The sequence below is a fragment of the Schistocerca nitens genome, chromosome 6 (assembly GCF_023898315.1).
Source record: "Schistocerca nitens isolate TAMUIC-IGC-003100 chromosome 6, iqSchNite1.1, whole genome shotgun sequence".
Classification (NCBI taxonomy): Eukaryota; Metazoa; Arthropoda; class Insecta; order Orthoptera; family Acrididae; genus Schistocerca; species Schistocerca nitens.
Genome location: NC_064619.1, coordinates 87185862 through 87211349, shown reverse-complemented (window position 1 = coordinate 87211349; position 25488 = coordinate 87185862). Strand labels below are relative to the sequence as shown.

Genomic DNA, 25488 nt, shown 5'->3' with positions numbered 1-25488 from the left:
ACATAATTATGCAAACAATGTGTGTAAAATCATTGCAGAAACTGAGTTTGTTTCTACCGTGCTGATTCATGAATGGTGTTAATATACCTATTGATTGTTTCAAATGAAAAAAAAAAAGAAAGTAAAGTTCATTTTTGCAAGTGGTGAGATTTCTTATCCAGAGTTTTGTACAATATGAAAAATGTGTTACCTGACACTGATAATGAAGCATGTGTAAGTAGCATTTTTTAATCCTTGTAATGTGCCAATGTCATCTGGGGGTGGGGGGTGGGGGGTAACCTTTGCATTTACATCCCATTATAAATGAGTGCTTACAATGGTGAACAGGGAATATAATATAGATATAAAATGTCACCAACATAAAATACAAACAACTAGAAGATAGTTAATATATTAGCAATTATGGTGGTCGTAACTGGAAAAAACAAATTCGGCTTCTTGTGGCTGCAAACTAGCCATTCAGGGGGGATCAAGTGGTCAGCTATGCCTCCCATCCACAGTGTTGCCCATTCTCCCTCAGTGCCCAATGTTAAAGGGTTAAATTAACAAATGAGTTAAGAGATGATTTAAGCAAAAAACGGACAGTAATACAAATTAATTGAGCAAAAAAATTTATGATCTCAAAACACAATGTTCTGCTAGCATAGAAAATACAGTGGTCAATTTAGAAATACTGGAAAAAAATTAGTATTCCATATCAGAGAACTGAGGCAAAAGAAACAATTGATAGAATTTTAGACTTACAAAACTCTTTAAAACCATATAAATGGGAGGCTAGAAAGGAAAGTGGGAAACAATGTGATTTAGTGAGGAATGAAGTACAGGAAAAGTTTCTAGAATTTAACAATACTTTAGTAAAAATAGCGAAATCAATGACTTCAGTTCCAGAATGTGCATCATCAGGTGAAAGACAAGTGAAAATGGCTAGAGGATTTAGGGATTTGGGAGGAAACTAGTTAGGAGGAAAAGTAAAACTATAGTTGATCAGAGATATCACAAATGAGATTTAACATTCTCTTAACTTATCTCATTCAGTGGAAGATGTTTCAAAGGAAATTGGAAGATCATGTAAAACATTCAGCTCTGGCAGGCAAACTTCTTGGGCTCAGTTTATTCCAGAATTTCAAACAATTTTAAATGAACTGCCACACATTTCTACAGGGTTATCACCTACTCAAATTTTAAGTAAACCTTTTGCAGGAGAACCTCTTTTGAAATTGCTTTATTGGCCTATAGGTACTGTAATACAGCCAAATGGTATGCAAGAAATGGTGACAGACAATTTACTTAAGCAAGAAAATATCAAGGTGCACAATTTTAATAAAAATGGTAGTATATCTAAACTACAGTTCGGGATTAATAAAGAAAACAAGTAATTTTTTTGTGATTTATGGTGGCCCTTATAAAATAGTTGGAATTTCACACCCTAAGGCTGTGTTCCCAATGGATCCAGTGACCAGCAAAGAAAAGGCATGTTTAATATAGAAATGATTAAGAAATTCATTGAATCCTCAGGGAGACCATGGTACTAAGTAGCCTGTGCATTGTGACGTACACAAGGTGCCCAGTTAATCAGTGTGATACTTCTTTTCCTTTTTCTCTGCATTGATTCTTCATTCCCTTATTGCTCTATTATCTGTAAATCACTATACTTATACTGTCCTATATTATTACTTAAAATAATTAGTGAAGAGATGTATATAAAAAAAGTACTGTAATTGTATGTTGAATGAAAAATGGTGAATAACTTTAATGAAATATAAATATATTGTTTATCTGTGGTCATTAGGTAGCACATAATATTCTACATTAAAGGGAGAATAAGGAAACTGAATTCTATCAATAGGGACTACCTACAAAAGTTCAATATCATTACAATGTCTCCACAGATGTATATGACACCAAATTTTGTCGTCTTTGTATGGGGAACTTTTTCTTTTAAATTTTATACGATGTGCATATATGGGGTAGATTTTATACGTGTTTTATAGGGTAGGTGGTGAACAGAAGAAATAAAAGACTTGAGACTTGGAATCTTGATGCTAGAATACATAATACCCATTCATACACACAAATGCACTAACAGATACAAAGAAGAGGGCACTTATTGTACTGAAGTAACTTCCGATGTTAGCTATGTCATTGTTGATGGGAGGGGGGAGGGGGGGGGGAATACTAGGAAAGTAATTCAGCCCCTTAAAAGGAACTGAATGAGATACTAACATCTTAAAAGCAAAGAGAACAGCAAATTGAGCAAAAGGAGAAAAGTGGTATGAAATTACTGTGAAGCAAGTCCCATTGTTAAGAAGGTAACAAGAATGCCTAAAAGGAGAGGAACTGTGTGAGGCTATTGGGAGGAAGACTGAAATACTAAATAAAAAATAATAATAATTTAAGGAAAGTGTTTCGGAGGAGGGTGTGAGCTAAAGTAAAAAATGCAGGCAGACCAAATGTTTCATGGAGTAATACAAATTTCAGTGAAATATATATATGGAGATTAGGTCATAAATAGCCTAGATGGACTCATAACTGAGATGGCCTGGGTTATTCAAGGTGAACCTAGACAAGGGATGCCCTTGAGCACTTTTGTTTTGTAAGTTTAGATGAACTCATGGGTGAAATGACCTACATGTAGTTAAGGTGGACTCATGGTTGAGATGACCTTTACTGCTGTAGAGAGTAGATTAGATTTTATATAGAGCACTGACCCATTAGCTGTTATGAATAGTGAAGATGTATCTTCTTCTCAGGGTGAAGGTAATGTATTGGTTCTTATAAGAAATTAAGATCAGTATTCTAAAAGCATCCTCCAAATGGGAAAGCAGCATGGATCACAGTGATTATTTTTGCAGGAGAATAACAAAAGAGTTATAGATTATGATGTAAAGGTATGTAAATGAAACAAGTCATACAAGATCTGAAATTGTGTAGATTATGGTTCCTCATGCAGGCAGATGAAAAGTAAATATTAAAGAAAGATGCACAAAAATAGTAAAAGTAAACTATGAAGGAATAATGAAGTTTCTATTTCCTCTTGTTATCGAAAGAATGTAATAATGTGAGTAGTATCAAAAGACGTATACAGTGTCACACTAAGTCTCAGTAATAAAATATTAAAAATGCATAAGTTAAGAAACAAGCAATGCAGAGGCTCATTGTAAATGAATAATTCCAACATCTTTTGCCTCCTTGGTGGAATATGTAGTGAACAGGCTATTTTGTTGGAAACAGTGTGCCATACACAAAGTTTAACATAGCTGACAAAATATGTTGGAAGATTTCTTAATGTTTCAGTTAGAAAAAGAGACTGGAGAGCCCACTGTGTGGGAAATGTGAGAAATTCTGTGCAGGGATGGAGTAATCCATGGGAGCTGTATAATGTGTCACATTAGGTCTCAATAATAAAATATTAAAAAGGCATAAGTTAAGCAAGAAGCAATGCAGGGGCAATGTAAATGAATAATTCCAACACTTATTGCCTCCGTGGTGGGATATGTAGTGTCACAGGCTATTTTGTTGAAAACAATGTGTCACACTCAAGATTTAACTTAGCCGACAAAATATGTTGGAAGATTTCTTAATATTTCAGTTAGCCCCACTGTGTGGGGAATTCTGTGCAGAGATGGAGTAATTCATGGGAGCTATATGTCTGGGGAGTGGCACGGGTGTTGAAACGGCACCACCTGCTGTGATGTGGGGCTGCTTACTCCATGCTGGTACTATGCCAAAGATAAGTTCAGCCCATGGAATAACGCCATGGACAACAGGGAGAAACAGGTTCTTCTCTGTGCAGAGATATCAAATGATGTTGATTTGGACCTTGGGTGATAATCTGCCACATAGAGAACATTATCCACTCAGGCAGTTGTGTTACTAATCTGGTGTTATACAAGATGTTGATTGGAAATGTTGTTTATGATGTTGAAGAACATGTAACATTAGTTGGAGAACAGCCTCTCTAACAACTCCATGCATAACTGCCAGGCGAAGAAAAACAACTAGCATGGCAGACTAGAACCAAGTAGTGGGTCCAGTACACTACTTCAAATGCGAGACCCAATGTTTAAGGAAATTGTGAGTATTGAAAACAACTGAAGAGATGGTGTAGCACTTGTACATGTCACAAATGTTAAGTGCAAGCATCAATCAGACCACGGTGACACCACAGTTTTTAATACAGTAGGTTGACAGATGTGGCCCAGATGCTGACTGTGAATTGTGGCAGTAAGAGGGTTTGTTGAGACAGGGGAATGCTGAGATAGTGTAACAACGGCTGGTGGCAACAGTGGTCTTGGTGAGGTGTCGGCTGCATGACACAGTGAGCTTACTGCTGGACTAGCATAGGCCTGTGGCCCAAGTCAGCTGGCAGGGGTGAGCACAAGCCATATGTCAATCCCAGAACTCTTGAAGACTGGCTGGACAGTCAGAAAGTGGCACCAAATGAGAGGCCTCAAATCATCAGGGCTAGCTGACAGCTCTTAGGTTAACGGCTTTCCTAGTTGATGGTGCTGCTTGATGAAGCTGCAGCTGCTTGGCTGCACATCCAACTGATGACTGGCATGGAGGCTGCACCAGACAAATGCATGGCACCAGTGGATTGAAGTTACTAGCTGAACTGGGGCATATATACCTGGCCAAGCTTGGAGTGTTGTGACAGGGGATCGGTTCCCCTAATGTAGTCAGCTGTGCAATGTTGCTTTACGCTACAGCATGTAGCAATCTAGCCCACCACTACAGCAGATTGCTGTGTTGCAAAACACTATGCCAGAGCACTTTTGCGGTGGCCAACTGCAAAATTAATGTAGGTGGCTGGCCAGTGTATCCTGTGGGTGGCTGTTGTGTCTTACCCGAGACTAATGCCGCAACATTTTAGAATTATGTTTTAAATTTTAAAAAACTGTTGTTGTATACTACATAACCTGTTATGTTCAAAAAATGTTAACTGTGCTATAATGGATTAAAATGGTATTGTACACTGTCTAAAACACAGAATTCGAATTAAAATAAAATAAAAGGTTTAAATATGGGGAAACAATATCTGTCTCATTTGACAGCTATGGCTGTAAGATCAAACAAGGATGATAACAACATTTCTTCTCTTTGTGATGAAATGTTTGTTATCTTTCCTCCATGTTCCTTCCTTTAATTTTATTCTGGCTGTAAACCTAACTAAAATATTTTCTGTTAGTTTCAGATTTTACTTCTTACTATCTATGTGGTTTTCATCAGTTATTAGTTGATATTTCTCTCCTGATGGCAAATGACAATCACTATTGGAAAGAATTTTTATTACTTCCCACTTGCATTTAAATGCCATTTTAGCTTTTTATTTTGTTAATGATAAGAACTATTTCTCTCCAAAGATTTTCAGTGGAAGCTTTTAATATTTTCAGCTCAAATACAATACGTCTCTGGGTGCCACAGATGTTTGCATCAGCAGAAGAATACAAAGAGCACCAAAAATATACAAACAAAACTGATGAAATTGCATCGGTCTGTGAAATGATATCATTTACTGGAGTTTCCAACTATTCCACAGCTACCAATGAAGAGTCATGTGGAGTGGTAATGTTCGTTAGCTCCTACAGATGTTCATCTAGTACTATTCTATATTAATTTACTGGTGTTGAGTTTTTAAGTTATATGTACGTGATATAACAAGAGTATATATGGCAAGGCTTAAATTTCCACACAGTGAACGATCCACAAATTTGATTACCATAAACATGATCAGTACCATCACCTGATGTTGACACAGATTCTAAGTCACATTTACAGAAAAATTATACATACATGAATATCACGACTGTCATAAAAACAAGAATGTCTGATTAAATGAGCAGTTAAATACATACATCAGTATTTCAATCTGAAATCCATTTAGCTTTAGGAATGACTTCACTGTTTTTATTTTTTTATTTTCTCAAGTTTATTGATTATTAATTTTATTTTTCAGCTTGTTGCTAAGAACTACACTGAAGTGCCAAAGAAATTGGTATAGGCATGTGTGTTCAAATACAGAGATATGTAAACAGGCATAATACTGCACTGTGGTCGGCAACACCTATATAATACCACAAGTGTCTGGAACAGTTGTTAGATAGGTTACTGCTGCAACAATGGCAGGTTATCAAGATTTACATGAGTTTGAATGTGATGTTATAGTTGGCGCACGAGCGATGGGACACAGCTTCTCCAAGGTAGTGATGAAGTGGGGATTTTCCCATACAACCATTTCATGAGTCTACCGTGAATATCAGGAATCCAGTAAAACATCAAATCTCTGACATTGTTGCGGCTGGAAAAAGATCCTGCAAGAATGGCACCAATGACAGCTGAAGAGCATTGTTCAACATGACAGAAGTGCAACCCTTCTGCAAATTGATGCAGATTTCAATGCTGGTTCATCAAGAAGTGTCAGAGGATGAACCATACAATGAAACATCATCGATATGGACTTCCAGAGCTGAAGGGGCCCACTCGTGTACCGTTGATGACTGAATGACACAAAGCTGTATCTCTCGCCTGGGCCTGTCAATGCCAACATTGGACTGTTGATGACTGGAAACATGTTGCCAGTCAGATGAGTCTGGTTTCAAATTCTATAGAGCGAATGGACACTTCTGCAAATTGATGCAGATTTCAATGCTGGGTCATCAAGAAGTGTCAGAGGACGAACCATACAATGAAACATCATCGATATGGACTTCCAGAGCTGAAGGGGCCCACTCGTGTACCGTTGATGACTGAATGACACAAAGCTGTATCTCTCGCCTGGGCCTGTCAATGCCAACATTGGACTGTTGATGACTGGAAACATGTTGCCAGTCAGATGAGTCTGGTTTCAAATTCTATAGAGCGAATGGACGTGCACGGGTATGGAGACAACCTCCTGAATCCAGGACCTTCGTGTCAGCAGAGGACTGTTCAAGCTGGTGGAGACTCTGTAAAGGTGTGGGGTGTGTGAAGTTGGAGTAATACATCTGGATACTACGAAAGCATCCTGTCTGATCACTTGCATCCATTCATGTCCATTGTGCATTCTGTCAGACTTGGGCAGAAGGCAAAAGTGAAAACTGGACATACAGCTGGCCTCTTATGTCTTAGCAATAGGTGAAAGGTGTTGTCGCTTGTTGGTAATACATCTGACCCATCACATGGTATCTTATCTGTTTGGCCTGTGGTCTAGTTTCCTGCTAAGTCTAGACAATCACAAAGAATGACTTTGTTCATAATAAGGAACTCCACCGTTAGGCAGATAATTGAGCCCAACAGGGAAATAACAGGCAGGCAGGAAAGATGGCCAGTGTACACATAGTACGCTTGCTGGAGGGTTTCATCCAAAATATGGAGGTGGCTCTGCTGGTGGTTATTGGCTACACTGGGTGCATATGGCTGCAAGTAGTGGCTCATATTGCTGCAAAGTAAACCTACTGCCTGGTTTCAGAGGCCATCCCTGGTTCCCTCAGGTGCTTGGCTGGATTGGTGAAGGCAGCCAGCACCAGGTATTGAGAGTAAACTTGGTTTGCCATGTACAATATTGTACCTAGAGTCTTTCATACAACTCTTGTTTGGAACAGACTGGGAGGTCTAGTATGCAGAGTTGGAAAAGACCCACTGTGGATTGGTAGCAGTGTTAGAGAGTTGGTTTGAAAGCAAAGAGAACTTTATTTCTGATTTAAGCAAAATTCAAGTTTTATAAACAAACAAACGCTGAAAGAAGCAAAAATGAGCATGAGGAGAGCAATGTAAGAAGCATTCAGTGAATTTGAAAGTAACTTTTTGCCACACAGTCTGAATCCTTAGAAGTTTTAGTATTATGTAAGTATCTATTCAACCACTCAGTGACCTTAATGGGACAAAACAGAATATGACAGAGAGGAGGACAAAGTACTTCATGTGATATTCCGAAAATGTTTCACCATGGAAGACAGTAATACTTTTTTCCTTTTTTTTAATCATTTGTCCACATGAATGGCAAAATGCAAGATATTGAGATAAGTGATTAGATAATAGAAAATTAACCAAAACTGCTGAGCAGTGGAAAGGCAACTGGACCAGATGAGATACCTTTGAGTGTCTACAGCAATTATGCAAAAGATATTGCTCCCCTTCCAGCAGTAGCTTTTCATAGTTCACTGGATCAATGAAGGGCACCCAAAAACTGGAAAAAATTCAGGTTATTCATGTCTGAATAAGTTTAAAAATGGTTTGACATGATCTTTAACGTTTGTTGGAAGTGCTCTAATGATCAAACACTGCATGAATATAGTCTCGGTAATTTGTGGTCCGTTTCAAACAAATGCCAGTTTTGCAACATCTCAATATTTGTAATATGATATCTCCCGAACTATGTGTTTTACAGTTATACAATTTTGCATGCACCTTCACTGGTATTTGTAGATATTGTTTACAAAATGTGTTGTGAATAGAGGTATCAGTAGTAGAAAAGAAGTAATAAATTTAAACATCATGCACAATGTGGCAGTTTTTCATGCTTCTCAGTGTTTATGATGTCATATTTCCTTAATTATTTGAGGTATCATGATATAATTTTGTAGGTGCATTTAGTGGTGTATGTGGATACTGTCTGAAAAATTTATTGTGAATAGAGTTAGCAGCGCAAAGTGATTAATTTAAACATCATGCATAATGCAAAAATTTTTCACACATCTCATTGTTTATGACATTATGCCCCCTGAATTATGAAAGATACTGTAGGTGGTTCTTACCCCCACTTTGTTGCCTGTCAGCAAGGGCTATGAGAACCAAGTCTAGTTGAAATAAGTCCAGTAGTTTAGGAGGATATGTGGAATATACATACATACATACATCCATTTTTACCATATGTATGTATTACCAGGAAAGACACCTGATTTTGATTTTATTTTGATAATATCCTTTTTGTATGGACAGGAACATCAGAAATTGTCATTTTTTGTACATCTATCATATCTTTCGACATCAAACAAGTAAGATGATTCCTTTTCACTGATGTAGGGTCAGGCTTCCCCAGTTTTTCTGATATAATGGTTTTGTTCATCATTTCATTCTTGCTATGCTTATGTGCTTCTACAGTCTTTGTGAAGAAAACAGAAAAGAATGTGGGCAAGCTATAAAATCCATTCTTAAGTAGCACAGTCTTTATCATAACTATCACTAAGCAACCTCTGAAAGTGGTAATATGGATAGTCTTGTGATCATTTATCAGTTTAAACTTCTGATCCATGAACAATACAACACTTAGAATTACAAACTATAAACATTCTCAGTCCATATTTATCATGTCTGTTTCTCTTACATGCAATGAGATAGCACTCTTTCACAAGATCCATATATTTTCAACAACAGTTAGGTTTTCAAAATTAATTTCAAGTTTTTTGTCTAATTATAAAGAAAATCTCGATGTTTACCCATGGGGTTTTGCAGAAGCTGACTAGAAATATAGGTGGCATTTCATCCAAATGCTAATTTAATTGTATAGCCTTGAATCTGTTTCTCTTAACAGCAGACTATTAGAAAAGAGTGGAAACCAACATTTCATCACTGTTTAAGGTTATTATTTTCAAGTATGTTGAATGTATGCAGCATGTTCATATTTAAGATTCCAGTTTCAAAATGTTGTAGAAGGAGAATCGCTGCTCAGAATGACATAAAACTTGAGCAGCATATTATTGGCGTGGGGGGAACATTTTACCAATAGCTTGTGCTATAAGCATCTTAAAGTAAATGAAGTTAGCTACAAATGACAGATGGACCACAGTACAATGGTTATGATTTAAGATGCACATTACACCATCCACACTGTTCGATGTGCATGACTGCACAGTTTTGGCAGTCAACAGTCCACTGTTCGTTAGGTAAGCCCATCCACCATGGGAAGGTCATACCATATCAGATGGGAAAAATCGGTTTTTAATTGTTCTGAAGCAAAAGAAAAAAAAAAAAAAAGAAAAGAAAAATCAGATAAAAAGCAAAGCCTCTGCAGCAGCTACTTCACTGGCTTTGAAATGCACAGAGGGGCACCACCTTGCATAAAAATGATCCTACACACACATCCATGCTGTTGAAAGGTGAAAATGACAATGGTGTGCAAAACACTCTCATAGCATTTACCAGTTACAGTACAGATAACAGGACCTGCAGGATTCATCTCCTTGGAAAAATATAGTCTCATAATAAACAGTGCCATCGATCTGCATCAGATAGTCACATATGTGGAATGCAATGATATGGGATGATGTGCCTGTGGATTTTCCTTTGCCCATATTCTGCAGTTCTGCATATTGGAATGTTCTTGGAAATGGAAATGAGCTTTGGCTGTCCATAGAATGTTTCACGGCCACTCAGTGTCCACATTCACTGGAGCAATAAATTCCAGAGCAAATATTTGTCTTGGTGGCAGGTCAGCAGCAAGCAACTCATGAACATGGGTGATTCTATATGGATAGCAATGCAGGATGTTTCATAGGATTTTGTGCACCATGCTTGCAGGCATGTCCAGTGTTTGGGCAATTCCTCTGCTTTGCATGTTGCACACCACTTCTCAACCCCTCCTGCAATGCTGTGGCCACATCTTCAACAGACATCAGATCGACTCCAATTTCGTGATCATTTTCTCCAGACACTTAGCAGGCTTTGAACCAATGCCTTCTTCCATATCCTTGGGTGTCCAGACTTTCCAGAGGGCTACTGGCTATGATGTTCAGGTAGTCAGGCAGGAAATATGGCTATATTCCTCAATGCATCTTGTTGCACTATTTGTTACGGTGACACCACCAGCTGAATAAAGTTCAATCTGTTTTTCAATCAATCCTTCATATCAAGATGAGAGAGGTTGGATAATGTCTTCTGGGACTGTTAACTCTGAAATAGAGGCCAAGGCATTAACTCAGCTGAAAAAGTTTATTGTTTTTTGAGCACATTCTTATAATATAGCATATTTACAGAATTCTGTTTTTTTAGTAGAATCTGAAGAATAACCCAGAAAGGTTTTGGTCATTTTTTGATAGACCTATTATGAGAATGATGTGCATTATTGCTAATGAAATAATAAAGTAACTACTAGAGGACCCGCGTATGAGGAAGTTCTACCTCAAATTATTTGTCTGTTTTCAATGTTTTTCAGGCCATGATTAAAAACACTGTGTACATAAACAACATCATTGTTGCATGTTCTCAAACCGTGTTTTTTCTGCTTGCCAGTTACATTGTTAAATATATGGGGAAGAAAATGACTATGGGTGAGTATAAAATACCTTTAATTTGACATTAGATCTGATTATCCTATGAGAAAATTTGCATTGTATAAATCAACCATGAATTTGACATATTCAGAAACAACACTCATATTTCAGATAGTTTTATTCCACATAGACAGTATCATTATGTCAGTATTTATATATAGGTATAAGATATTTTATGTTATTATAGCATATATGAACCATTCATTAATTAAAATAAGAGCAGGCATACACATTTGGAAGTTATAATAACCTCGGGTTTGATCACACAATGCAGCCTTTCATGGGTGTGACATGTTCTTGGTGATGATTTTGGTCCATGGCATGTTGCTGTGACTAACATTTATCTTCTAATGTTGGAGACATCATCAGAGGCAAACTTATACAAGTTTGAAGCTACTATGTGAGTCTGCAAAGCCTCTGATGATGTCTCCATCATTAGGAGTCAAAACATTAGGGACAGAAATATGGTCAGTTTGTTTCAGTTTGAAACTACTATCGGTGTCTTTGTAGCCTCTGATGACATCTCCAGTGTTAGGAGACAATACATTAAGCATATAAACATGTCTAATGCCAATATAGCAAAAAATGCCAAGGAACTCTTGGGTTCTCCAAACTTACAGTTATAAAGAAGGAATGGGGCATGCAGAAGGAAGTGAAAGAAGGTGGCAACTGAAAATACACTATGGGTAATATGAAGAAAATTTTAATAAAAAAACACAGCAGGTAATACAAAAATTCTTGTAACCCTTCCAGGGAGCTTTGGTGAAAATGATATTTGCCAAATCACAGGTAAAACATGGCAAATAAAAGAGTACAAAAAAGTATAAATTAGAGCAATTCCTTGATTTATGGGTATGTTCAAGTTTACAGTGAAAAAAGCAAAGAAGACAGAAATAAGGAAAATGAGCAGAAAAGGATAGAAGAGAGAAGGGGAGAAAGAACAAACCAAAAGGAAACAGTTGCAAGATGTGGGAAATTCAGAGAATTGTACATGCTGTGAAAATGTCAGATAAAGTTTGGACACATATTTGCAATACATGTGTATGTTCTCTTTTTTATAATCTAGTCATTGTTGGCTATCACAAATGATAACAACATTTATTCTTGCTTCCATTTATTTCTAGTTACGGGATACATTGGTGCTGCTATATGTTCAATTTCGGTTTACTGGACATACAGTCCATCAGCTGCTTTGGCATGTTTGGCTCTTTTTGTGTCCTTTACTGGCGTGAGCCACATCACAAGTTTAGCTGTCCTTGTGGACATGTTCCCAACAAATCTCAGGTAATGTAGCCCCAAATAAAGCATCTATTATCTTTTTACATTAATTGTGCCAGATTTACATTGTTTTTTGGTATGTAATTCTGATTCCCTCCTTTGACGGTACCATTTGAGCTGATAGTACAGGCATAAATTGAGATTTTCTAGGTCTGGCAGTGAAAGATAATGGTTTTTTTTTTATTTTTTAAAAGGATTAGTTTAGCATTTTATCTCCTTTTGTGTCACTTCGCTTCATCAGATACATTATACACTCAGAATGTCTGCAAAATGTATATTTTCTTTTCACTGTACTCTAAACATTTTTTAGTCAAAAATTTGACTGGAATGAGAACAGTTGCCTTCCATAAGGTGTTTTGTCATTCAATGCCACCTTTGTGGAAAGATTCAATGTCCTGTTTAAACCAATTTTTATTTTGCAGTCAGTTATCCAGAAGACTTGAATTGTAGGGACTTGCACAAGAGAGGTCCTTGATTCAGAGCTCTGTCCACATCTGGAATAGATTTCCAATTATTTCTCTAAATCACTCTTGACAAGTTCTGAAGTTATCCCTTTGGAAAATATCAGGCTGATTTCCTTTTACAATAACAAATTGGCACAATTGAATTCTGTCTTAAATTGGCCAAATGTTTCTGTATTTCCTTTTGATCAGTATTCATATATGCAGCCCACATCTTCCATAAAGCTGACTAAATACTTCACATAAAATACATTATACTCTTTCTTTTACTGTGTCTGTAACATCAACCATTTCATCCACCTTTAGGCTAATCTCCCAATATCATACTCCACATTTTTTTCTTTAATTACAATTATCTACAGTCAGTAATTTGGTGTAACAACAGTAATTAGTGGTTTATGTGAGTATGACAGTGAAATGGAAACAAAAAACATGCAGAGCATTTAGGTGTAGAACATGACTGAAAAACAGAATAAAAATGATTGATTCAGTCACAATGTTTAAAGTAGCTATGATGAGAACACTGGGAATATACGAGGGCGGTTCAGAAAGTAACCTCCGATTGGTCACAGTGCGGGTTGTGGGGGGAGTAGCGACGCCATCTGTGCGTTCACACACTCAACAGGTCAGTCGGCATCAAGCCGTGGTCGAGTGAACGTCGTACCTGCGCTAGTTTAGTTTTTGTGGCAGTTTGAAATGTGTGCTGCAATAGAAAACCCCACCAAATGTGAAGTGCGTGCTGTCATAAGGTTTTTTACAGCCAAAGGATATTCTGCAGCAGCTATTCATCGTGAGCTTTGTGCTGTGTATGGACCAAGAGTTGTGAGTGAAGGAGTTGTCCGTGAATGGGTACGTTTATTTAAAAGTGGACGAGAAAACGTTCATGATGAAGAGAGGAGTGGTAGACCATCATTGGTGACTGACGAACTCGTTCAGACAGTTGATGCAAAAGTTCGTGAAAATTGACATTTCTCAATGTCAGAGTTGTCTACTGGTTTTCCACAGATTTCTAAGACTCTCTTGTACGAGATAGTGACAGCAAGATTGGGTTACCGTAAGTTCTGTGCACGATGGGTGCCCAAAATTCTTACCGACCACCACAAAACTCAAAGAATGGCCTCTGCATTAGACTTTCTGTCACGTTATGAGGACGAAGGAGAACCATTGTTAAACAGAATCGTGACCGGTGACGAAACCTGGATTAAGTACGTGAACCCTGAGACAAAAGAACAATCAAAGATGTGGGCACATTCAAATTCGCCTACCAAACCAAGAAAAGCCTCGCAAGATTTTTCTGCCAGAAAACTGATGGCAACGGTGTTTTGGGATGCCAAAGGGGTGTTGTTGGTTGAATTCATGGAACGTGGTACGACCATTAATCAAGACGTGTACTGTGAAACAATAAAAAAGTTACGACGGGCTATACAGAACAAACGCCGTGGTATGCTGACTTCCGGTATCGTTTTTTTGCACGATAACGCCCGTCCTCACTCTGCTCGCAGAACAACGGCCCTTCTTGAGTCCTTCAAGTGGGACGTTATCAACCATCCACCTTACAGCCCAGACCTGGCGCCAAGTGATTATCACCTCTTCATGCATTTGAAGAAATGGCTCGGGTCACAGCGGTTTGATGACGACGACGAACTCAAAGATGCGGTCACAGGCTGGCTCCAGGCACAAGTGGGTGATTTTTATGCAGAAGGAATTTCAAAGCTTGTGAAGAGATACGATAAGTGCCTCAATCGCTATGGAGACTATGTAGAAAAATAGTGCAAAGATGTAGTTGTAAGATGTATATATTAAAATATTTTTATTTAACTTGGTGTATTTTTTTAAATCAACCAGAGGTTACTTTCTGAACGGCCCTCATATTTAAAACACAGATGGTAAATTATGTTTTTTCCTAGTCTGTCCCTGCAGTACTTTGAGTTCTCTTTTTACAAATGGTAATGAAATTTTGCATGTAGTTCAACTGAAAATTAATTGCTACTCCATACAGTGTTTGTGACCTTGCTGCCAGAACAGATGTGGAATTGAGTAGTATTTATTGTTATCAGCACTTGATGAAAGATAGACTTTTTGATGAATGTTGAAGTTCGGTATAAAAAATATACATGACTGCAAAAATCTTTACTGTGGCTTTTAACATCTACAGCTCATCAGTTAGCAGCATACTACTTAGCTGAAATAATCATTACGGACATTAACTTTCTGCAAAACAGCAGGGATATATTATTTGCAACATATTTTGAATATTATTCTGTTAATTTATTAAATGTGGCCAGTCATCAATTCTGGCTAATTATCCTGAATACATGTACATTAGCATGTTTGGACAGCTGTTCTCATATTCATCTAACACTGGTGATCCCGTCATGATTAGCAGATCATTAGTTACCGACCACAAACTTTTGGTGCTGCAAGAGGAAGCATGGATGCAGAGGGTACTGAAAACCTGCAGTTTTACAACTCACTGTACAATTGCCACTCTCTTGGCCTCATAAACCAGCACTGTGGTTCACACAACTGTAAGCTAGTCTTTTTTTTTTATCTTTCCTTTTTTTTTTTGGGGGGGGGGGGGGGGGGGGGAGGGATCGAATCACAGGTAAATCCATGAAATTTTTTCTGGTGGTGAGTCAACTAGATCACTACTAGACTGCTGAGGTAGAAAACAATCTCAACAAAAAATTGAACACATCCTGCTGTGTGATGAGGAACCTTGAAAGCTGCTGTAGTAAAGACTGCACTGCCTAAAAAGTGTGTACTACGGAAGTGTCCGATCAATGCTGAAGTATGGAGTCATTTTCTGGGGAGCTTCTCCAAACACCATCAAGCTATTTAGAATCCAAAAAAGAATCATAGAAGGTGCCAAACACAGAAAATATTGAGAGCCACTCTTCAGAAAGCTGTAAATCCTCCCACTTCCATGCCTTCATATGTATGAAACCACAGTATTCATATAGCAGTATGCAACTGAATATCCTGCACTCTTCCTCAAAAATGAAGATGTACACACTCACAACACAAGGCAAAAAAATGGATCTCCACATGCATCGTATAAAAACTAAGCTCTGCCAAAATGGAGTTCTACACCACGGAAAAAAGATATTCAGGAAACTACCAAGAAACAACACAGCCGGGTTCAAAGCTGCAGTAAAGGTGTATCTAACTGATCACTGCTTCTACAGTCAGAAAGAGTATTTTGATAAATAATAATTTGCCTGTATGAAAAATAATGTAATGTCTTATCCATTGAAACCATAGTAACATTTTAACCACTGAACAAATACAAATTATGTACCAGTAGTAAGTAGTGTAACCATAAGAGATTAATGATGTTAAAATGATGGCAACAGTATTGTGTTAAATGATGTCCAACATCTATGTACATTTTATGTACCAACAAGATCTCATGGACAAATAAATAAATAAGTAAAAGTCATTATCTTGGCACCTCCACAAACTGACATTTACCTCTTGCACAAATCTGAGTTAAATCAAAATGTCTCTGCATCTTGGGGCAGATGGTATGGAAAGTCTTTACCAAAGAAGACATTATGATGTGTACATGTGCTAGGAAAAGAGCTTTTTCTTGAAACATAGTGTGAATTTTATTTTCTTTTACATGTTGCTGTACTGCATGCATCAATCTACTATAGGATTGTAGTCACCTTTCCCTATTTTATGTATTATAACAGAGATGTGTCATGGACACAGGTTTGGACTTGTATTTATGCAAGTACTTTTCTATCCAAAAGGTGACCACCAACTCCATTTTCTCTGTCTGCTGCCAATGATTCCTCCAGAGTTACTTATGTTACAATACATTTGGAGCTTGATTTCAGCTTGCAGCGTCTTTCAATTGAGATTTCACCATTGCAGATGTTGCAGAGCCTACCATTGGAGCTGATTTATTCTTGCAGTACTAGCTACTGTACTAGCTTGTTGCTGGGGTATGAGGGGTCAATGGTGTTACAAAGATCACTGTCATGGTATTCCCTCATTATGTTACTGTCTGTGACAGCAGGTGTATTCAAGCTTTCAGCAAGTAAGAGGGGGTAACCAAATAAACTAGAATTATTTTTTAAAAGCTATATATTTTCAGATTGTTTACAAAACAACCTTATCCCCTTCAAAATACCCTCCATTACAACTAATACATTTGTCCCACCGGTGCTTCACTGTTCAAAACATTTTTCTGTAGTCATCTGTAGAAATGGCTGACAGCTCCTCCCTCATTTTTTTCTTGGCTTCTTCAATGTTGTCAAATCATTGTCCTTTCACATCCCTTTTCACCCATGGATATACAAAAAGTTGTATGGAGCCAGGTCAGGCAAGTAAGGTGTGTGAGGCAGTGGAACCATGCCCCTTTTTAGCCAAAAACTGTCTGACAGAGATGGTTGTGGTGGAAGAACCAGTCTCCTGTCTGTCACAAATTGGGTCTTTTTCCACAAACAATGTTGCATAATTTTCTTAAAACTCCAAATAAGAGGTTTGATTGATGGTCTGATCTGTAGGAACAAACTCTGAATGAACTATGCCCTTGGCTTCAAAAAGGAAAATCAGCATTGTTTTGATGTGTGAGTTGACATGATGACAATTTTTTGGATGGGTGACGATAACATCTTCAATTGGCTTCACTGTTGCTTTGTTTCTGGGTCATAACCCTAAAACCATGACTCATCATCAGTACTGACCTGTGACAGAAAATCTGGATCAGTTTCAAGCCATTGTTTCAAAGCATGACATGTTTCAACCTGACATTCCTTTTGATTGTCAGTCAGAACTCAAAGAACAAAAACCCTTTTCATTCCCAAATCTTCTGTTACAATTCAATGAATTGAGTTCCAAGATTGATTGATTGATTGATTTCTTTATTAATCCATGTAACAATTTACAAGCCACTTATCTCTGACAGTTGATCAGTCATCTGTCAATGGCCTGTGAGCATACGTTCCTGAATTTTTTCAACATTTTCATCGGGTTTGGGCAGTTAATGGATGTCCATTATGAGGTTTGTTATCAATCAAAATGTTGCCATTTTTAAATCAAGCAAACCACTTGTACACTTGAGTTTTCCCATAGCATCATCTTGGTAAGCTGTTTTCAACATTAAAACACTTTCAGCAGCATTTTTACTGAGTAGAAAACAAAATTTCACAGCTGCACGTTGTTCACTTAAACTTGGTATCATAAAAAATGAAACAAGAACAAAACTGTTCTAGCAAAAAAAATCACTGCAAATCAACAGAAAAAGCCAGGTCAACAATACAGGTGGCACTGAACTGGCACTATTCATGCCCAGTGGCAGAAATGCATACTACATGAGATCCACCCACAGCAATGTTATTCCATTTTTTTTTTTTTGGGTACCCCTTCATTTACCAAATTAATGGACAATATCCAAAAATCACTTGGCCCTTTGGCACACCATGAGAGGTATAACACAGCACAATGCAGTATATTAAAGCAACATCTAATCAACCTGTCCCATTTTGTCCCCGACACTTTGCACCAGACCAGTTACCAATAGTGAAGCCAGAATGCAGTGAAATGTTGTAGCCCTTGGCTGTTACCCATTGACTTAGTTCCAAAAAGGGTGGCATGTAGTACCCATGTGGGATCAACATGCTAAATGTACAGAGTATACTACCACAATAGATGGTGACAATTTTAAGAGACTGTAACTATGTTTCCAGTGGCAAACGAGTTTAGTATTCTGCACTGTGCTAAGTCATTTTCTCAGATCCCAGTGGTAGCATCAGATATTCCAAAAATGGCATTAATCATGCTGTTTTGACAGCTTATTTATGACAGTTGGCTTATGATGTGCTACACAATCATGACCAGTGTTTAGTTGACACCAATTAAGCTGCATACAAGATTGTTTGAGCAAGACTCAGAATCAGTACGGGCATAAAATTATAATTGCATCCTTCTGTCGACCAGCAGATGCATCTACATCTACATCTATAATCTGCAAACCATGTCTGGGTAGAGTGGTTGTTTGACTGCCTCTGTATGTGCTGTAATTATTCTAATCTTATCCTTATAGTCTCTGTGTGAGCAATATGTAGAGGGTTGTAGTATATTCCTTGAGTTCTCAAAATTTTGTTAGTAGGATTTCTCAGATAGTTTATGTCTTTCTTCAAGTCAGCTACTTCAGTTTTGTCAGTATTTCTGTGACACTCTCCTACAGATCAAACAAACCGCTGACCATTCATGCAGCTTGTGTCTGTATACATACCCCCTGTTAGTCCTATTTGGTATGGGTCCACACGTTTAAGTAATATTCTAGAATCAGTCACACGATTTATATGTAAGCAATCTCGTTTGTAGATTGATTGCACTGTCCCACTGTTCTATCAATAAACTGAAGTCTACCACCTGCTTTACCCATGATTGAGCCTATGTGATCATTCCATTCCATAACCCTACAAAGTGTTACAACCAGATGTTTATATGAGTTGGCCATTCCAGCAGTGACTCATTGCTATTATAGTCATATATATGAGTGTATGATTATATGATAATATGTTTTTTTCATTTTGTGAAGTGCACAATTTTTTATTTTTGAACATTTAAAGCAAGTTGCCAGTCTTTGCACCACTTTGAAATCTTATCAAGATGTGTGAATATTTATGCAGCTTCTTTCAGACAGTACTTCATTATACACTCCTGGAAATTGAAATAAGAACACCGTGAATTCATTGTCCCAGGAAGGGGAAACTTTATTGACACATTCCTGGGGTCAGATACATCACATGATCACACTGACAGAACCACAGGCACATAGACACAGGCAACAGAGCATGCACAATGTCGGCACTAGTACAGTGTATATCCACCTTTCGCAGCAATGCAGGCTGCTATTCTCCCATGGAGACGGTCGTAGAGATGCTGGATGTAGTCCTGTGGAACGGCTTGCCATGCCATTTCCACCTGGCGCCTCAGTTGGACCAGCGTTCGTGCTGGACGTGCAGACCGCATGAGACGACGCTTCATCCAGTCCCAAACATGCTCAATGGGGGACAGATCCGGAGATCTTGCTGGCCAGGGTAGTTGACTTACACCTTCTAGAGCACGTTGGGTGGCACGGGATACATGCGGACGTGCATTGTCCTGTTGGAACAGCAAGTTCCCTTGCCGGTCTAGGAATGGTAGAACGATGGGTTCGATGACGGTTTGGATGTACCGTGCACTATTCAGTGTCCCCTCGACGATCACCAGTGGTGTACGGCCAGTGTAGGAGATCGCTCCCCACACCATGATGTCGGGTGTTGGCCCTGTGTGCCTCGGTCGTATGCAGTCCTGATTGTGGCGCTCACCTGCACGGCGCCAAACACGCATACGACCATCATTGGCACCAAGGCAGAAGCGACTCTCATCGCTGAAGACGACACGTCTCCATTCGTCCCTCCATTCACGCCTGTCGCGACACCACTGGAGGCAGGCTGCACGATGTTGGGGCGTGAGCGGAAGACAGCCTAACGGTGTGCGGGACCGTAGCCCAGCTTCATGGAGACGGTTGCGAATGGTCCTCGCCGATACCCCAGGAGCAACAGTGTCCCTAATTTGCTGGGAAGTGGCGGTGCGGTCCCCTACGGCACTGCGTAGGATCCTACAGTCTTGGCGTGCATCCGTGCGTCGCTGCGGTCCGGTCCCAGGTCGACGGGCACGTGCACCTTCCGCCGACCACTGGCGACAACATCGATGTACTGTGGAGACCTCACGCCCCACGTGTTGAGCAATTCGGCGGTACGTCCACCCGGCCTCCCGCATGCCCACTATACGCCCTCGCTCAAAGTCCGTCAACTGCACGTACGGTTCACGTCCACGCTGTCGCGGCATGCTACCAGTGTTAAAGACTGCGATGGAGCTCCGTATGCCACGGCAAACTGGCTGACACTGACGGCGGCGGTGCACAAATGCTGCGCAGCTAGCGCCATTCGACGGCCAACACCGCGGTTCCTGGTGTGTCCGCTGTGCCGTGCGTGTGATCATTGCTTGTACAGCCCTCTCGCAGTGTCAGGAGCAAGTATGGTGGGTCTGACACACCGGTGTCAATGTGTTCTTTTTTCCATTTCCAGAAGTGTAGATAACTGCATCATCTGCAAAAATCCTGAAGTTAATATTAATATTGTCTACAAGGTCATTAATACACAACATGAACACCAGGGGTCCCAAAACACTTCCCTGGTGCACAGACCGAAGTTAGCTCTACTTCTGACAATAGTCACAGACTTCACTTGATACCCCATATGATCATACTTTTGACAATAAGTGAAGGTGTGGTACTGAATCAAATGTTTTTCAGACATCAAGAAATACAGCATCTACCTGACAGCTTTGATCCAAAGCTTGCAATATGTCATGTGAGATAGGTGCAAGTTGGGTTTCACATGATAGATGTTTTCAGAATCCATGCTGGTTAGCTTGTAGGAGGTCATTCTGTTTAAGATACCGCATTGTGTTTGAATTCTAAGATTCTACAACAAATTGATATCAAGGATACTGGACAGTAGTTTTGTGGATCACTTCCACTACCCTCCTTGTAGACAAGTGTGAACCATGCTTTACTTTAAGAACTGGGCATGGATTTTTTGTTTGAAGGATCTATGTTAGATTATAGTTAGAAGAGGTGCTAACTCAGCCACAAATCAGTATAGAATCTAACCAGGAATCCATCAGGTCCTGGAGCTTTGTTCAATTTTAATGATTTCAGCTCTTTCTCAGCACCACTAACATTAATACTTATTTCACTCATCCTTTCAGTGGTACAAGGTTTAAATTGGGGCAGTTCTGCTGGGTTTTCCTTTGTAAAAGAGCATTTGAAAGTGGAGTTAAGCATTTCAGCTCTTTCTTTGCTACCCTCAATTTCAGTTTCTGTCTCATCTACTAGGAACTGGACACTAATTTTGGTCCCACTAAAAGCTTTACATATGACAAGAATTTCTTTGGGTTTTTTGAAAGATCATTTGACAATATACTGCTACACTAGTCATAGAAGGTTTCATGGACTTAACAGCCAAACGTATTTCACTCAGCACCTTTCTACCTATAGCTCTATGCTTCATTTTACACCTGTTATTCAGTCATCTCTGTATCTTCTCGCACCTGTAGCACGAATCCTAGGCCTAATTTCACGCGCGCGAATCGTAAGTAAGCAGTGAATTAAACTTATAGATAAATGTTTCCAGTTGGTATAAATATAATATAAGTGTGTTTACATTAGTGGAAGTGTTAGTGAAGTGTTAAAGAAGATTAAACGGGGTAAGAAGTTTATTTTCCTTCTCGCGCCTATAGCACGGATTTTAGGCTTAATTTCACGCGCGTGTATCGTAAGTAAACAGTGAGTTATATGTAATCACCAGTTTTTTTTATTCAGTACTCTTTCAATTTATTTATATCTGCCTGAATAGTTTCTAGGGTCCTTTGTTTACGTTTTAGTCACTACTTAAATCAGCTTATACGATTTCTGTTTTTACCATGAGTGAGAAGTGTGTGACATGCCGTAGGATCGTTAGTTCCGGGGTATGGTGTGATGGGTGCTGTAGTTTCTTTCATTGGGGCGAATGTAGTGGCGTGGGAAATGGGGACATAAATGAGGCTCACCAGTGGTATTGTAGGATCTGCAGTAGAGATAGGAAAATACTGGAACAGGAAGGGAAAATTGCAGCTCTTCAAGCTGACCTAGACAAGGCAAGGGAGGATCTGGACAGGTTAAAGAGGGAGAAGGGTGAACAGAGGTGGGAAGTGGCAACAGGTAATAGGGGGAACAGGCAAAGGAGAGCATCAGACAGCTTTGTCATAAATCTTGAAAATAGATTTGACCTGTTGCCTCAGTCAGAATCGGATGAGCCTCATGTAGCTGAAGTTGCAAAAAGGGCACAACAAGCTTTCAAGGACTTGAAAAAGGTAGGGAAATTTGTAAAGAGAAAGAAAGTTCTGTTGTTAGGTAGTTCCCATGGTAGAGATGTTGGCCAACTACTGCAGGAAAATCTAGGTCCAGAGTACCAGGTCACAAACTTTTTCAAGCCTAGTGCAGATCTGGGTCAGGTGACAGAGGATGTAGGTGCTTTATGCAAGGATTTCACAAAGGAGGATGCCGTGGTTATAGTGGGTGGTCCGGGAAATAGCATTGGCAGAGACTCTGAATATTCCATAGAGAGTGACCTGGTGAAGATAGCGTCAGCAACGAAGCATATGAGTGTGGGATTTGTGTCTGTGTTGAGACGCCATGATCGGCCTCATTTGAACTCTTCCGTAGGGAGGGTGAACTTGGAGTTGGAGTGGCTGCTTAGGACGGATATAGGGTCCCATATTGGTTTGATTCCTGTGGATGCTATCGATAGGTGGGACTACACTAGGCATGGCCTTCACCTCAATAGGAAAGGGAAGGGAAAACTGTCTGGGTTGATTGCAGAAAACTTAAGGGGGTACACTGGCGCAAGTGGTAAAATACCAGTGGTCACAGGTGTCAGAGGGATGCCTTTTTTAGGATAGGGAAGGGGGAAAGAAAACGAGTTTTAAGAGAGATTGGCAGACACACTCAGTTTGAGAAAACAGATGAACAGGAGTCAGATTTTATCATACAGCCTCCATTTAAACAGTGTTTAACAGAAAGTAATCAGAAACTGCCAGTTCATCTTCGCCAAAGCAGTTACAATCCCATTAGTATGCAGTATCAGTTATCTTTATTACACCAGAACATTCCGGGACTTAGAAATAAAGTTGATGAACTACTCATTTGTATCGATGAAATGAATTCATCTAACGAAATTGACATAATCTGCCTCTCTGAACATCAAGTGACCACTGATATAGATATGTTAGACATTTCAGGATTTAAGCTAGCTTCCTACTTCTGCAGAGTAGATATGGATGGAGGAGGAGTTGCCACATTTATCAAAAACTGCCATAAATTCAAGAACATTGACATTAATAAATTCTGTTTAGAGCAGCATCTAGAAGCATGTGCAACAGAAGTAGAGTTCCATAACAGATCCTATATAATAATAACTATTTACCAAGCACCTGCAGGAAATTATAATCTATTCTTAGATCATCTAGAAGCTCTTTTGGGTTATTTAACAGGAAGAAACAAAGAAATTTTGATTGCTGGTGACTTTAATACAGATTTTCTAATGCAATCTTCCAGTAAACATTCACTGCAGTTAGTAATGTTGTCTTTCAATCTAACTCACACTGTAAACTTTCCAACTAGGATCACTAAATCCTCAAGGACAGCCATTGATAACATTTTTATAGACAAATCAAAGGAACAAAATCATATCATAAAACCTGTTATAAATGGACTATCAGATCATGACATGCAGCTCCTTGTTTTAGATGTAAATTCTAAGCAGATTATCAAGACTGCTAAATCTGAGTACAGGAGAGTAGTCAATCAATCAAAAATTGAGTGTTTTAGAAAACTGCTCAAAGATATGAACTGGAAAGATGTTTATAGTGCTCATGACATGAATGAAAAATATAACACATTCATGAACAATGTCAGTACCATGTTTGAAAGCTGTTTTCCTCTAAAAGTTACTCAAATTAAACAGAAGTCTATAATAAAACCATGGATTACACGAGGAATAAAGATTTCCTGTAAGACAAAAAGGAAAATGTATCTGTCGACCAAGAATAGCTCCAATGCTGATGATTTAGCTAAATACAAGGAATACTGTAAAACATTAAAAAAAGTAATTCAGATGTCTAAACAAATGCACTACGAGAAGAAGATAGCAATGTCAGGGAACAAAATAAAAACAATATGGGATATAGTGAAAGAGCAGACTGGTAGAACCAGAAAGGAACAGGAGCAAATAGCACTAAGGGTAGATGACACATTAGTAACTGATGGGCATAGTGTGGCCAATCTATTTAACAAGTACTTTATATCCGTTACTGATAGAATGGGACTTTCAGGATCAGTAAATAATGCCCCTGAATATCTGAAACTAGCCTTCACAAATAGCTTCAAGTACATGAATATATCACTCACTTCACCAAAAGAAATAACGTCCATAATAAAATCTTTAAAAACAAAGCATTCTAGTGGGTACAATGAAATATCAACAAAGTTAATTAAGGCATGTTCTTGTGAGTTTAGTACAATTCTAAGTTACTTGTGTAACCAGTCAATTATAACTGGGACATTTTCTGACTGGCTAAAATATGCAGATGTTAAGCCTTTATTCAAGAAAGGGGATAAAGAGATACCATCAAACTACAGACCGATTTCACTTTTGCCAGCATTCTCAAAAATTTTAGAAAAAGTAATGTACAGGCAGCTGCTCAACCATCTGACCACAAATAACATATTATCAAGAACACAGTTTGGATTTCTGAAGAGTTCTGATATTGAGAAGGCTATTTACACCTACAGTGAAAATGTACTTAATTCATTAAATAACAAATTACAAGCAGCAGGTATTTTCTGTGATTTGTCAAAGGCATTTGATTGTGTGAACCACAACATCCTTTTAAATAAA

General features: G+C 38.7%; 1 protein-coding gene across 1 annotated transcript in view; it reads left to right on the top strand.

The window, feature by feature from the left end:
• The window catches only part of LOC126263238 (synaptic vesicle glycoprotein 2B-like), a 340497-nt gene that overhangs the window by 268690 nt on the left and 46319 nt on the right, over positions 1–25488 (top strand). The window contains exons 8-10 of the mRNA XM_049960322.1: positions 5394–5565; positions 11129–11243; positions 12371–12530. Of these exons, the coding sequence (XP_049816279.1) occupies positions 5394–5565; positions 11129–11243; positions 12371–12530 (447 nt within the window). The remainder of the gene's footprint in view (positions 1–5393; positions 5566–11128; positions 11244–12370; positions 12531–25488) is intronic.